At 35.9% G+C, this 16015-nt stretch overlaps 1 protein-coding gene across 6 annotated transcripts in view; it reads left to right on the forward strand.

Annotated features, from left to right (window-relative positions):
* LOC149785237 (uncharacterized) overlaps positions 1–16015 on the forward strand; it is a 226185-nt gene that overhangs the window by 188908 nt on the left and 21262 nt on the right. For 5 of the 6 annotated variants that reach the window (XM_089979066.1, XM_089979072.1, XM_089979069.1 and 2 more), the window contains 4 exons: positions 6588–6713; positions 9685–9955; positions 12209–12292; positions 15405–15709. In XM_089979066.1, the coding sequence (XP_089835192.1) occupies positions 9769–9955; positions 12209–12292; positions 15405–15709 (576 nt within the window). In that variant the 5' untranslated portion in view covers positions 6588–6713; positions 9685–9768. The remainder of the gene's footprint in view (positions 1–6587; positions 6714–9684; positions 9956–12208; positions 12293–15404; positions 15710–16015) is intronic. The other variant, XM_089979070.1, reaches the window with a different exon arrangement.

Genomic DNA, 16015 nt, shown 5'->3' on the forward strand with positions numbered 1-16015 from the left:
CTGGAAACATTTATTCTTTAGTCTGGAAAAAGTCTGGAATCTTTTTTTTTTTAATTTGTAGCAGGAACCCTGAAAATCTTGTGCCTAGGCCTGTTCTTCTACTAAATACAGTTCAACACCATTCTTCTGGAGTGCACACAGCATTTCCATATGAGATGATAGTTTTCCATAACGGGATAGGGTGTATGCTGCAATAAAGAGAGCCATCTTTTTTTTCTTCAATTCTTATATATTTAGTTTTTAAATTTTCGTTCTTGGTGATGTGTCAGCAACTATGACTTCAGAATTGCAAACCGGTTATTATGTGATATTGTTTGTCCTAACTGCAAAACATCATTCCTTCAGTAATTTAAGCCATGGGTCAGTCTCCTTGGAGAAATACTTCTGACTCGGTGAAAGTATTACATTTTATCCCTCTACATTCACGTGAATGTTCCTTCTCCAAATTTTGTCCATGACCTTCCTTGTGAAAATAAATTACTAAACTAATTTTATCCACATAATAAAGATGACCTTGCTCATCACTTACTTCTAAAGTTGTCATATGGGGGCCCCGAGTGGCCGAGTGGTCTAAAGCGTTCTCCATTATGGATCACTGCCATCTCACCTCTGTCTGCATGGGTTTGAGTCTCGGATTCAGCCAATGTGGGTATGTGAGAAAGCTTGCCAGTAGCTTCTCGTGGGTCGGTGGTTCTTTCCGGGGTTTTCTCGGGTTCTTCCTCCACCATTAATACTGGCTGCCATGTATACCCTATCGTGTGCTGAAAAATGGCGTTAAACCCTACAACAACAACAAGGTTGTCATAAGATACATTTTACGGTTTAAACATAACACGGCTTCTTAATCAGTGTAATTGCTTTGCTTGAAACAGAATATCAGCATGTGGAAGCTGATCCTATGTATAATTTATTCAAAATTACAAATCATTACTGTAATTTAATTAGTTCATAAAGGAAACTGACACTACTGTTGGTAAAATACCTTTCATTAATGTAATTGCATTGGCTCACTGGATTGACATCAAATGGTGATTCACTTGTACCTGGACTGAGTAGGCACACTATAACAAGGCTGTTTAAAACAGTGTTATAAATCATAACAGATTTGCTGGGGTTTTTTTTAAGCATTTTTATTTGGTTGATAATTAGGTCACTTAGCCCAAGATGAATTCAAGCTGTAATAGAATATGCCCACGTGTGACAGTTACCATTATAGTATCACAGGAAATGATGAATAAATGGAGAAAGATGGTTTCAGGCATTCATCGTGCAAGGTGGGTAGGGAGGCATGAATAGTCAGATGAAGATGGATACAGGGAGTAAGGCATGAAAATCTGTGCTTGCACAACTTTTTTAAAAATAGAAAAGAAGTACTAAAATTCTACTTGTCTGACTTTGAAAAATGAATTGCCTGGGATGTTTGGCTGTAAAATTTGATAAACCCTCAAAGAAGACTTCTTCCAATGTATAGTTGGTTCTGAATGAAAATGGCGCCATTTTGACATCCAATATAACTGAGATGTAGCCTTGTTGAAATCTTACTGCTACTTCTCATAATGGAAGGTCGTATCAACATGGTGTTTTTTCACCAAAAGATTAATGATGATGTCTAATTGATCCTGGTTGAAAATGGTGCCAATGTGACTTAAAGTATAGCCACCATTTCATTCAACTTGAAAATCATTTTACTACTAATAAATGGAAAGTCATATCAGCGTGGGGGTTTTCACTTGAAGACTTTTTATTGTGTCTCGTTTTTCTTGAATGAAAATGATGCCAGTCTGATATCTACTATGGCCACTATGGGGCCATCTTGAAAATCATGTGATTGTTACTCCTCTGGAATTTGTGGTTATAATCAGCATAGGGTTTATACCAAAATGCTTATCATTAATTATGTCTATCACAGATGATTTCAACTCTGCAGTTTTAAAAGGAAGAAATTCTTTTGGGGTTTTCACTAGAAGATATTACTGACTGAATATTCGATCTGTCCACCACAGCAGCCATCTTGAAAATTTTGTTATTGTTATTCCTGCACGGAATGTCATATTGGCAGCCATAGAGCCTAGTTGGTCCTAAATGAAAATAATGCCAACCTGACAACCAATATGGCCACCACAGCATATTGTCACTGATCTTACATCCACTATGGCTGCCACTGAGGCTGATTTTGAAAATCTTTTAACCCAAGAATGTTGCAGATAGTTGCAACACTCAGCAGTTAAAAATAAATGGTTTTATTAAATTCTTTTTGGACAGTATAGTATCAGTTCCGCCTTCGAGGGACTCTTATCACAACCTCTAGTCTTGTGCCATGAGTAGGAAAAAATCTTGTAAGTGTTGAGAACCCCACCCTATAATCATATATACTGTAGGTTTGAAGGACATAAAAGATGTCATCAGACGTATATCCAATACAGACCCCAGGACAGGGATCTTTACCCTGTGTCATAACGTGGAAACTGCTGAGATCTCCATGCTGTAATGACATCTTGGCTTAAAGGAGTTTGATGAGATGTTTATCTGATACAGAGCCTTGGACATGGCCCTGGGATGGGAGACTTGTCCCTTGGTCATATTGTGGAAATTGTTAAGGACCCCACCCTTTGACCCTATATATAGTATACACTAACTGGACATGAGATAAATTTACATTTACAGTGTTGCGATATTGGTCCCTGGGTCTGGCCATGGCCCTAATGACATAATTTGGAAATGCCTGAGATATGCAGTAGTGCGCCATTAGCACTGTTCTTGTTTATAATTCGTACCTATTTGTAAACACCATTGACCCAGATCTGCCATTGCATAATTCCAAGACAGATCAGGGTCTTTTCTGTTCTAATGAATAATTTTCCTATCAAGCTGCAGGCAGAGATATACTGGCATCTTATACAACAGTAGATCATGGTCTATGCAGTTTGTAGTCTATTTGCTTGTATGAAATGCAGACCCAAATGCAGACAGCATATGCCCTGATCTGCCGCCACATAATGTGCTGACACATCAGGATCTATGCTATTGGTTCTCATGATTATTTCTAACAAACAGCATAGACCCAGATATACCATCACATTATGGAATAGCACATCTTATTCTGAAGATATTGCAGTTCAGTCCTACTTGTGAGTATAGAGAGAACCTTGTTGCTTGTGCTAAATGCATACCCAGCTGTAAATATTGAGCCCTTGCTGCCTTTGCATAATGGACTGTGCAGGTCAGGGTCTTTGTTGTTTGCTGGCACAGGATAGACTTGGATCTGGTGGCCCCTAATGAAATGACACAACTGATCTATATTGTCAGCAGTTGGGAGTGCTATATGCTGTGGACTTGAGCTTGTGAAACCAGCTATTAATCATGAAATAGCTGGTTATTTGTTTACCTAGATCACCATTGGATTTGAATGTATGGAGCCAGTGTATATGATAGTTAGATTGTGCTTTGTCTGATTCAGCTTTTTGAGTTTTCTGAAAATGGAGTCTGTTACCCTCTGCCTTAAAGTAAATGTATCACATACTTTTGATTGTTTAACTTTGGATTAAACATATCTTGTAGTGTCACACTGCAGTTGATGTCATTTTATACCTATCCATAATCTGATATTTATAGATAATCTGATTTCTGTCCATGAAATATTAAATATTTGTTCATACTATGTTATATTTTTTTGCTTGTTCGGGAATACATTAGTTCTGTTCGGCACTGAGGTGGCTTTTGGTGGAATGGATTTGGATAAAGGCTGTTTATTGATTGACAGCTGATAAGATCTTTGTTATGTTTTGTTGTATAGAAATCTTTCTTGATCTAGGTTGATTAACACAAAAGAGATGCCAGTTAGTTACCCAGCTGTCACCATGAAATCCAGGTTAAAAGATTGGCAACATCTATAGTGTCCATGTTTTCTATTCAACCAAGTCAGAATAGATGGCACACTGATGGGTGGGGGGTGTATTAGGAGTAATACTCGTGATGGCAATTGAACAGACTAACCAGTTCTCTGTCTGGCAACACCAGTCTTTGTAGTTTGTGACTTTGATCTTAATTTTCCTTTATCAAGAGTTTTCAACAAGGAGCTCTGTTCAGCTTGAAAAGGTATCTATTACATCGTTGTTCAAGGGAAACAATCATTGAATTCCCTGACAGAAAGATGATAGCCTAGGTGGATATCTAACATGTATATAGAGGCAAAATTGTCATTTTACCTGCACAGGTAGCATATATTGTACACTCAAGTATTATCTGATAGTAACAATTACGTGATATGTCTGAGAGATTAACTTTTGTCTAATGTTTGATTGCAAGTGAGCCTCACATCAGAGCTGGCTAGAGAGTAGCAGAGTTGAGGTAGTATTTACACCTGCTAAATTATGGGAAAGCTGATGAATGAGTTAGGTGCACTATACATATGCTTGCACATAAGTAGATTGAGATGTAAGATCAGAGGTCTGTGCTGATTGCAGTTAGAATCAACCTGAAAGCAAGTACATGTATATACTGTAGGCACACGTTCTCCTTCATGTGGTAGATTCTATTAAATCAGATTTTTGTTTAAATTATCATATAATCAAAAGTGATTATTGTTTTGTAATGAAACTTTGATGAAATATCATAGGAACATTGTAAGGATTTGTATCAGTATATGTTACATTATGCAGAATATCAAGGTGTCTGACTGTACTGCCCCAGGAAGAGATTGGTCAGCAGTACTTTTCATTATACAAGGACTAGGACTAGCCTGATGATGGATCATAGATGGCAATTTGGGGACTCCTTGCTTAGTAAGATTTTTTATCCCCACTCCTTGGCAAGAGGATAATGCAATACCTCCATCTGCCTGAAACCAAGCTCCTGAACTACTGGATGGAACTTGAACAGATTATTACATAACTTGCCTATAAGTTGACCATCAACAAGTTATTTGTATTGAGTGTTTGAAGGATACAGTATTTTCCCCTTGATCATCACAGAGGCCCCATATTTAAATTTTGTGAAAAGTTTTCCATTGTATTATTATTACACCTCTCCCTCGATAACTCATGCACAACGGAGTCTACAAACATAGACCGAACTATAAACGAGGCGCGAGTTACCAAGGGACCTCCAAAAATTGGAAAAAAATCGCTTTGACATCGAGAAAACCGGGGGGGGGGGGGCAGCATTAAGGAACTGGGCTGTTTAATGACTGAATGACTGAATCCTCATTTAACAATCACGTCGATAATAATTTTTAATAATGCACTTTTTCTGATTATTATTATTATTATTATTATTATTATTATCATTATTATTATTATTAATATTATTAAACAGAATCTTTCTCCGGTTAATATTTGCTTACATTTCCTTAAGCATTTAAGGTAGGTTTATTATTTGGTATGTTACTATTGTAGGAGATTTTAGTTATATGTTTATCATTATTTGAAGGAAAATAAATAGCACCATTATCCTACAGAAAGTTGAAGTCATCAGACTTTTATTAAGTTTGGGTTTTGTGTTCTCAACCAGAAATGAAGTTTTGACATCATGGTCACACCAAGTTACATGTAAATTATTGGTTAACCTTTTTTGACACTTTTTGTATAGCTTTCCTTGACTTTGCTTTTTCAGGCAAGATGCTTTTTTTTCATAGGCTTGAATAATATGCTTGTTTGGAGATGCTTCCTCTTCAGCTTGTGAAAACTGGGGTGTTTTCCCTCAAAATTATAGAACTTTAGAAGTCCTCTTATTGCTTTAGAGTAACTTGGTTACATTTTATTAGTTTTGGCTCAGAATTTAAATTGGGAGACATCTCTTTCCACACAGACTTGAAGAGTAAACAATCAACCTAAAAGAAATTTTTAATAACTGGTTCACTAACTTCTGTCTTTTAGTACATCAGTAGCACTGAAAATGCAAGTGATTAAATTTACAGATGCAATAAAACAATACATTTCATTCATGGCTGATGTTAAAGTTTACAGAATTTTGTAGAGTTATAATTGATAGGAAAACTATCAGTACCACATGTACTTGCTTATAAGACAGATTCACCTGCAAATAAGATAGATCCTGGAATATCAGGGTCTACATTGTTCTGTTTGATTATTCCTAACAAGCTGCATATCTGCTGGTGCATTATGCAATGGCAAATCTGTGTCTATGTACTTTTGAGTTGGAACCAACTTGTAAGCAAGTACACATGGTACCAGAACATACCAACATAAATAACAAGGTCACTGCTTTTCCTTACATGCATGACACCTGATATTTGGGTTAAGCAAAATGTTTTAAATGTCAAATCGCTATAAAAAGAAAGAAGCATATTACATATGAAAGGTGAGAGAAAGTGCAAAACATTTTGGTCACTTGTCCTAACCTTTTGATCACTTGTTCATTGCTCTAATAACTTTGCCATCAATCAGTTAACAAATTAAACACGGAATACAAGATTGTGTAAAGTAGTTATTTAAGAATTGAATTATTAGTTAGGAAAGATTTATAAACTTGACCTTGTCAGTTATAGTTTCAAAAGTTTTTATTCAGTTTAAGACAAATGTATCCTTATTCTAAGTTACTGAATTTGTTCTTATTTTTGTTTTCTTCAGATATATGAGTATAAAGGGCAAGTACTTAAAAAAAGCACAGAGAAAAGGAAATGAAAAGTGAATATAGATATATATGTTACAATTGAAGCCCAGGAAGACTTTCTAAAGCGAAAGGAAAAACAAAGTGTATGTATTCCCCAAGAAAAAAAAGAGATACACTAGTTCGTTAATGAGAAGTTATTTACTTTGAAACAATAAAAACAGGTGAGGATAGTCATGCAAGTACTACTTCAGTACCAATATGTCAGTTGAAGTTTATAAATTGCATTTGTATGTAATTTTTGGGGTGGGGAGGTAAATGTGAATAAGTAAGAATATTGTATATGCACATAAATTTTTAAAAGTATTGACCCTTATCTGCCATCAAAGTAGGTGACATAATTTTTGTATTTGAGGATTTGAGAATGTTAATGGTGGCTTTCATTGTTGTGAATTTGAATTAAATGACATTGCATCAAGTCATTGGGTGGCTTTCAGTGTTGTGAATTGGGTTTAAATGACATTGCATAAGGTCATTGGGTGGCTTTCAGTGTTGTGAATTGGGTTTAAATGACATTGCATAAGGTCATTGGGTGGCTTTCAGTGTTGTGAAATGGGTTTTAATGACATTGCATCAAGTCATTGGGTGGCTTTCAGTGTTATGAATTGGGTTTCAGTGACATTGCATCAAGTCATTGGGTGGCTTTCAGTGTTGTGAATTGGGTTTTAATGACATTGCATTAAGTCATTGGGTGGTTTTCAGTGTTGTGAATTGGGTTTTAATGACATTACTTCAAGTCATTGGGTGGCTTTCAGTGTTGTGAATTGGGTTTTAATGACATAGCATTATTGGGTGGTTTTCAGTGTTGTGAATATAGTTTTAATGGTATTGCATCAGAAGATTCAGTAAAATGAATATCTGCAAAACTAAACATATTAATGTTATCCTTAAAACCTCAATTGCAAGATTTCCCATCCTGTTACACTTCAACATTTTCTAAAGAAATAGCATCTGTGTATTTGTTTATAAGTTGAGACAAATTGCAAACAACATAGACCCTGATCTGTTGTTACATGTGCTGGCAGATCATGGGCTATGTTGTAATTTCTAATGACTACACTTAACAAACTGCATAGACCCAGATCTGCCACTGCATTATGCAGGAACAGATCTGGGTGTGTGCATTTTGCAGTTGGACTCTACTTGTATGTGAGTATATACATGTACATAGCAGAAAATTTGATTATCCTTGGTGTCACAGGGAAAGTAAAGACATGACAATGAACTGAAAATTTCAAATTGTATGCGCATTTCCTATGGCAAAAGTTTTAAAATTACGGTAGGTGGGTGTTTTTTGTTTTGTTTCCTTTTTAAACATTATACATATTATAATGATTAGATTATATAATGTACTAAATGTTTCAAAGTATTGGTCAAAACTGGCTCCATTAGATGCACAAATAGATTTGGGGATTTATGTTTTTATTTTTCATTTGAGTGGGGGATGTTTGGGTCAGCAATGAAAAACAGACGGCTGACAGGAAACATTTTTTTGGGGCCTCAGAATTTACTGTTGAAAATGTCGATGTTCACCATATGGAAACGTATTGCATTGTCAGATATGTTAGAAGAATAAAGCACTCTGCGATCTGTTATGATTCCTCCAAACAAAACTAAATAGACCTCGTTTTGCATGCAAATTATACAAGGACTGATTTGGGTCCGTGCAGTTTGCAATAGGATCTGACTTTATACGCCATTATATTGGGTAATTTCCTGTATATGTTGTTGTCGAATTGGTAAGGATGCGCATCATGACATTATAAAAGGAGTTTATTCATTTCAGTATTTGTAATTTCTTCTCTGGAATAATGTTACAACGTCTAGTAAATAATTCTAATTATAAATTATAACAATGAATTGTTATTGCATGTGTATTGTGTCAGGTGGACAGAATGGTAGCTTTCTTGCAAGCTTGTTGGCCACAGCTAAAAGAAAAAAGTGGACCCAAGATGTCAGATGGTACACATAACTGACCTATAAATACATCTTAATTGTGTTGAATCTCAAAAACCTTTATCTCTTTTTATTCTAGTCCTTGTTAACCCTTTACCTCATGCAAGCGTCTTTGGACGCCTCTACTCCATTCGCATGGAAGCGCCTCTTGACGCCTGCTGTAAACATCAGCCATTTTGAGCTTGTTTTCATAGCGCCACCTTCAGGGAAAACCCCCCTATTAGATACTACATTCATTTCTGTGAATGACAATTATGTCAGATCACATGGTCGCTATTTATGCACTGGTCGATATCTGCTATTTAAAGTAACTGGGTTGTAATCTCCACTCTCCAAAATGGCGGTCACGGATTTCATTCAGTACGTACGAAGTTTTCACAATTAGAATCACAACCATGAAAGATTCAATAACTTAGGTAAAGGCTCTGATATTGATGTAGGCAGCAATTAGTTTTTATAAATTATAAATTATCAAATTCAGTAACTTAGTGATGTAGACGCAGATGAAAACCTTGTAAATTTCGAGTATCGGAAATGGCAGCTATGGTTGGTCACGCGGCCTCACTGACAAGACAGTGAACGAGTTCTCTCTCGATTTTAAAGCACATAAAAAATTCTTCCATGAAAAATAATTACACAGCTATAACAATCGGACTTTACTCTTAAATTTTTCCACATATAATAGATGTGTACCAAAAATGTAAAATGGTTAAAATTGCTGTTAAACATAACATACACTACATTGCTTAACAGTTCACAGGCAGGCCTATGCGTATGCTGTCGACTAGGTAACAGGTGTTCTATTTATAGCATGCTGCACTTTGTCACTATGCTTTATGAGGTAAAGGGTTAATGGAAAGTTGACATACCATTCATTTTTCTGGTGGAAACTGGTGATATCATAACTTTTGTTACGGTCTTAGCATAGTTTTTAATAGAAGTGTGACCTCATCATAAAGACCCTAGTCTTCGTGGACTTTCCTTGTGTGTGTGGGTGTGTAAATACTTATGGTTGCACAAATAGTGCTGTTTACCTTTATACTGATAACTGATGTCAATAAAGCAGTGCATATTTTTCTAATTATATTATTTTCCTTACAGAATTTTTATAAAGTTCAGTTCAGGATAGGGCAGAAGTAAAGTAAGATAACCGGAGCATTGTAGTGAAAACAAAACTGGATTACCATGATGTTGCCCGGAAAAGAAAACCTGACTCACGAAATGAATGGCAATAGTGTGAAGCTGGAACCTATATCAGAAGTGAAAGAGGAACTTTCTGAGGAGGGGCAGAATTGTGTAACCATGAAGTCCGAACCAGGAAATCCAGGAAGTGTTGGCAATAATAATAAAATGTCCAATGGGGACACAACAGGTAGATCCATACATTTTGTAACACCTTGCTTCTGTCTTCAGCATCTGACAGGAGATGGACATAAGCAAAAGATCAAAAATAATATGAATAGAATTTTTTTTTTACAATCAGTGACATTGTCTATTTATTGAATTATGTCAGTTGTGGATATTAATGGGTCAAAGATGGTGACACGTAAATTTATTGTTGACTACAAGTGTGTTACAAATGGGATAAAAAGGTTTTTATAACATAGTTTATGCTGATATTATTGCTTATTTCCTGAACATTGATAACAGTACCCCTGTTAAATAAATATAGATTTATGTTGACTGGCATCCATTTAATGTGATGTGTGCTTAATGTCATGCTGGAGTCACTATTTGCTCAGTGAAACTCTTTATTTGTTGTTATTTTGTTGTAGTGATTATTTGCCAGGTTCCATCTCCAGAGGATTATTTAGTCTGGAAGTTATTCAACACCTTTTAATTACTCGCTCATCTCCTAGTAAAAATTACCACAAAAAATCACAGGAAAAGGTTGATTGATCAATAAAAGTCTTTGAGAGAAATTGTACAGATTGAATTTGTTTTGATAAGTTGACATGGTTGGATATCATCATTAACTTGAAGCTAGCTTTGAGTCTTGCACAGTACTACAAACATACGACAGGAATTGTTTGCACCAGACTGGTTTAGTGCTTTATGGCCATTAGCTTATTGCAGGACATACAGAGTATGTGTTGACTGATTTGCAGATAGTTTAGTCCATGTGATTACAACTGAGTTAGTAGTCATAGTATTCATATGAATGACACAGCACAGATTCATTTGGTCCTGCAAGTACAATAGAATGTATATTCTTCCACCCCAAAAAATTGGACTATTCATTTCAACTTAAATCTGCATCCAGATCGATGATACGAAAATGTGAACATCTAACTCAGACACAGTGAGAGAATGAAAAATGTCTTGGAGAAAAGAAAAATTATTAATAGTAAGAGACAACCCAAATTTTTTAAAACATTCTTACCAGATCTAAATTTAACCTCATTGAAAGAGAGACCCAAGTAACCAAATGTGGTATGAGTAGATGCAAAACTTGTTCCAGTATAATAGAAGGAAACTCTGTAAAATTTAAAAATGGTATATATTTAAAGTTAAACATGACATGAAGTGCAATTCAAGAAATGTGATTTTTGCATTGATTATGTGTTAGGTGTGAAGCCTTCCTTGTACATAGGTCAGAAAAAAAATATGAACTAAGTAAGAGATTGACAGTACATAGACTGCAAACAAAAACAGAAGAGCCCAGGTTATTAAAAGTCAGTAAATATGTACATGACTGTTCAGGAGGAAACCTCAAAGTCTTTCCCTTATATAAATGATTAATTAATAATGAATCTTTAATTGGAGAAGAGTACATACAGATCTTAATAGCTCGAGCTAATTATATATAAAAATGAACACATGATTATTGGAACATTGTATCAACATACTGATAAAGTTTTGTATCTTGATGACAGAATCACTTTTTAATGTTTTAATATGTATAGATCAGATCTTACACTGTATCAATGCACATTCATGACATTTCAACATTACAAATTTAATTTGTATACAGGTGTGGTATATAAATATAGTGAAGTTGTTAATTACTCACCATTTAAACAATGCTGTAATTAATATTATAATGTCAAATTGTTTATTTACAAAAATATTATAAAGGAATGATGTATTCACCAGGAGAGTATCCATAAAGATGATGCAATAGTGCTGGAAGGAATAAAGCATGGATATTTTTCTGATCTTCTGTTACATTAACTAAATTATCTGTGCATTATCTGGCACATGGACAGATTCATCTTTTTATATATCTATATATATACGCACGCACACACACACACATAGTCAAGTATGTTGAACAAGATTTCTTAATGTTGAACCTGCATTTAGCAGAAGGTGATAACTTGTGATTGTAATATCAGTGTCAGCATAAAGATTATATGTTAAAGTTTTATGTGAATGTTGTAACAAGTCATATACCTTGGAGTTACATCATAACGCTGTTCACAAGTTAGACCGTGCAATTTATGGGACCTTTATGTTATAACATATGCATACAGTCATTTTTGTGTTTGCATAAAATGTATGACTAATTAAAAATGTACACTAGTACATAAATTCCGTACTTAACTGTTACAAAAATATCCTCATTGAATTAAGGGAGAGCATATTTTCCTAATAATCTAATTTGCATCTTGCTTTTTTCCAGGCATGGAGTCAGATGCAAAATTAAAGACAGAGGATAGCCACGTGAAAACGACACAGCAGAAGCAGCAGAAAGAAAATTCAAAAGGTAATCTGCATACCGTTTCTGAAAAATAAGTCCATGGTTTATCAAGTACAGTAAAGGTAGTCTACAACAAATGCTTCAGCAAAATAAGTCCAGGCTTGCTGAAGTACAGCAAAACTTATCTACACAGACTGCTGTAGTCAAAATAAGTCCAGGCTTAATTAAGTACAGCAAAACTTGTCTACACAGACTGCTGTAGTCAAAATAAGTCCAGGCTTAATGAAGTACAGTAAAACTTATCTACGCAGACTGCTGTGGTCAAAATAAGTCCAGGTTTAAGCGAAGTACAGCAAAACATATCTACACAGACTGCTGTAGTCAAAATAAGTCCAGGCTTAATGAAGTACAGCAAAACTTAACTACACAGACTGCTGTAGTCAGAATAAACCCAGGCTTAATGAAGTACAGCAAAACTTGTCTACACAGACTGCTGTGGTCAAAATAAGTCCAGGTGCAAAACATATCTACACAGACTGCTGTAGTCAAAATAAGTCCAGGCTTAATGAAGTACAGCAAAACTTGCCTACACAGACTGCTGTAGTCAGAATAAATCCAGGCTTAATGAGTACAGTAAAGTTAGTCCACACATAATTATTTAGTCAGAATAAATCCAGGCTTAATGAGTACAGTATAGGTAGGCTACACACGGTTTATTTAGTCAGAATAAATCCAGGCTTAATGAAGTACAGTAAAGGTAGTCTACTGGTATTCACAAAATAATATGTACTTTTCCTGGATGTCTCCACTGAGAGAGGAAATGTCTTAATTCACTTGTAAATACTGATTGTGCTGAATTTGCTTTGAAATCTAACACATTTCACAAGGAAGTGTCCATTGTCTGAATGGACCTTATTTGTAGCTACATTATGCAAATTAGTATCTATTCTGGGTGGCACTTCAACAGATTACAGGAAGTGGAAGCAAGTACAAAAGACATGCTGCCACTAATCATTTCTGTGAGCTCTTGCCATCTAAGTGTCAATAAACAATAACCAACAATTAGCTTGTCTTTTGTATAATTGGTGAGCAGTGTTTCCAGATGTTAAGTAACTGATCTGCTTGAATGGCTTTAGTGTTAAAGGCAAATTCAACAGTCCTGAGTACTATGGCCAAGATAGTAGTTGACATGGACCAAGAACACTTGTGGTTTATTAGAGACATGAGTAATTTCAGGTGGGCAATACTCTGTTAGGAATACATTACCTGATGTTGCCAGAATACAGTAGTGGGTAAATAGAGATAAACTGGGACTGTAAAAACACATTCTGGTCTTGTCCCAATCATGTACAGAAGTTTTTTGTAAAACTTTTGAGCTAATATTGAAAAAATATAATTTTTTGGTAATAATAGTTTTTAATACAGTGTCTATATCTTTCTGTGTTATATCTGGAATCATCTTTTAGTAAACAAGTGTGTTATAATGGGGGAGAGCTCTATGTACTTGCATTTAACAGCAGCTCAGCACAGGAGTGACTACGTGCTGACAAAAAGTTAAATTCAATAAATAAAGAAGAAAAGGAATTGTGCAAAAGCCTGAGGAGGATAAACCCTTCAAAATAAATGTAGGTATGAAGACTAGCAAGATAGAATATAAAGAAATATGTTCAAACCTGTCAAACAGATGCAAAATAAAAGATAATGATAATTCATAAAAAGTAGAACAATTTTGAAATTTTATAATTTCTTTACAGAATTGTCTTGTCAGTGAACTATCAGGGTCGCATTTAGAACAGTTGTCCCTAGAGAGAAGCTGCCCTTGTATTCTACATGATTTTGTAACATACTAAATCATTCAGTGTACATGAGTTCAATCCATTAGCACTATAGTTTGTTCCACACAGCATTGTAAATGATATCTGTGTGTGTGTAGCTCAGTCAGTTTTCATGTTAGCATCTTTAAAGGGGGCCCCGAGTGGCCGAGTGGTCTAAAGCGCTCTTCGTTACGGATCACTGCCATCTCACCTCTGTCTGCGGCGGTTCGAGTCTAAGATTCAGCCAATGTGGGCATGTGAGAAAGCTTTCCAGTAGCTTCTCGTGGGTCGGTGGTTCTTTCCGGGGTTTTCCGGGTTCTTCCTCCACCATTAATACTGGCTGCCATGTATAGCCTCTCGTGCTGAAAAATGGCGTTAAACCCCACAACAACAACAACAACAGCATCTTTAAATGTATGTAAAATTACTGAAGTCATTCAGCAGTTGAACACCATTCATGTCAACAAATTGCCACTCATTACATGCTGAAACAGGGTGTTTACATCAGATTCTTCCATGCCATTGTAACCTGTGGAAGAATTGATTGGTTTATTAAGGATTTGTCAGCTTTCCTGTTTAGTCATAATGAAGTTGCCTACCTTTGATTTCTTTGCAGTATCAAAACCTGACTCTAACAGAACTCGGGACAAGCAAGGCAGTTTTACATGTACACTGACCTGACTTTTTCAGCATGTATTGAGTGAATGGTGTTCGGCTGTATGCCAGTATGAGTTCTGTTTCAATCATTTGTGCACAAAACAGATTTGCTAATTTTAGCTAAATTTCAAGATGCTGATGTGAAAATTCAACGAGAAACAGACTCGGATATTATAATAGCTTCAGTCACCCAGGCTAATATGGCCTTCATCATCTTGCAATAAAACACACCAGAACTGCCTCTGAACAGGCCAAGACTAGCATGAAGAATAGTCTAAGACAACTGGTGTATATAACACAACGCACAAGTATTTTTGTAAGTTATCTGCCTGATTTGTCTGTGATTTCTGTGAACAGACATCCCTCTAGTGGTTTTTATGAGGCCACATGGCCTCAGTGTAGGTACTGTAGACTCGGATCAAAAGGTGGCAAGTTCAAGTTTTTCCTTTACATTAAATATTGTGCCCTTGAGTGGCTTACTTAACCAAATTTGCTTCAATCAATCATGCTTAACTTGCAACTGAATGACGTCAAGGGGTGAGGAAGAGTATAGGTGTGATCCGTGCATTTGTTTTTGATGTCATGGAAATGGGGTCAGGTTCCTCTCCTTATGAGTCATTAATGTACTTTGTACTGTATCTTTGTTAAAATGTAGTGACATGTCTGTCAGATCACTTTTACAACCTTATTAGTTTTATTTCTTTCAGTGAAAGATGAACCTAACCGTAGTCCAGCAACATCCTCTGCACCCAACACACCTCGCAGTGCGACCCATATGACATCCCAACAGCCACCTTCCTCTACATCCCAAGCACCCATGCCCAGTGGGCAACAGTGCATGCCTAATCAGGTGCCCTCTTCCATGGATCCCCATTTCATGCAGCAGCAGAGTCAAATTTTCGTATTTACAACAGGAATGGCCAATGAGGCAGCAGATGCAGTCCAATCAGGGCAATACAAAAGTATTCTCTCCTATCACATGGATCAACCTCCAACAAAGAAATTTCTTCAGGTAAATACTTAGTTCCGCATTTTGATGTTAAGTGGCCATTTGATGATTGTCAGTACATTCACAGATGGTACAATCACAGAAATCCGGACATTAGACTACCCACTATTATTTTTGCTAGCCTTAATGTTATCCCTAAATTTAAAGAGTAAATTGTTACTAAAAGCATAGTAATTTCGTAAACTTGTTACTCATCAGCTACAAATGTTGAAATAAGGGACTTTTCCCAGTTTGGTCTGATTTTTTTTGCAGAGTTTATGATCATGACTCAGTGGTCTTAAAGTAACAGGAAGGTGCTAAAACCATAAG

The sequence above is a fragment of the Sinohyriopsis cumingii genome, chromosome 13 (assembly GCF_028554795.1).
Source record: "Sinohyriopsis cumingii isolate HCF-2022 chromosome 13, ASM2855479v2, whole genome shotgun sequence".
Taxonomy (NCBI): Eukaryota; Metazoa; Mollusca; class Bivalvia; order Unionida; family Unionidae; genus Sinohyriopsis; species Sinohyriopsis cumingii.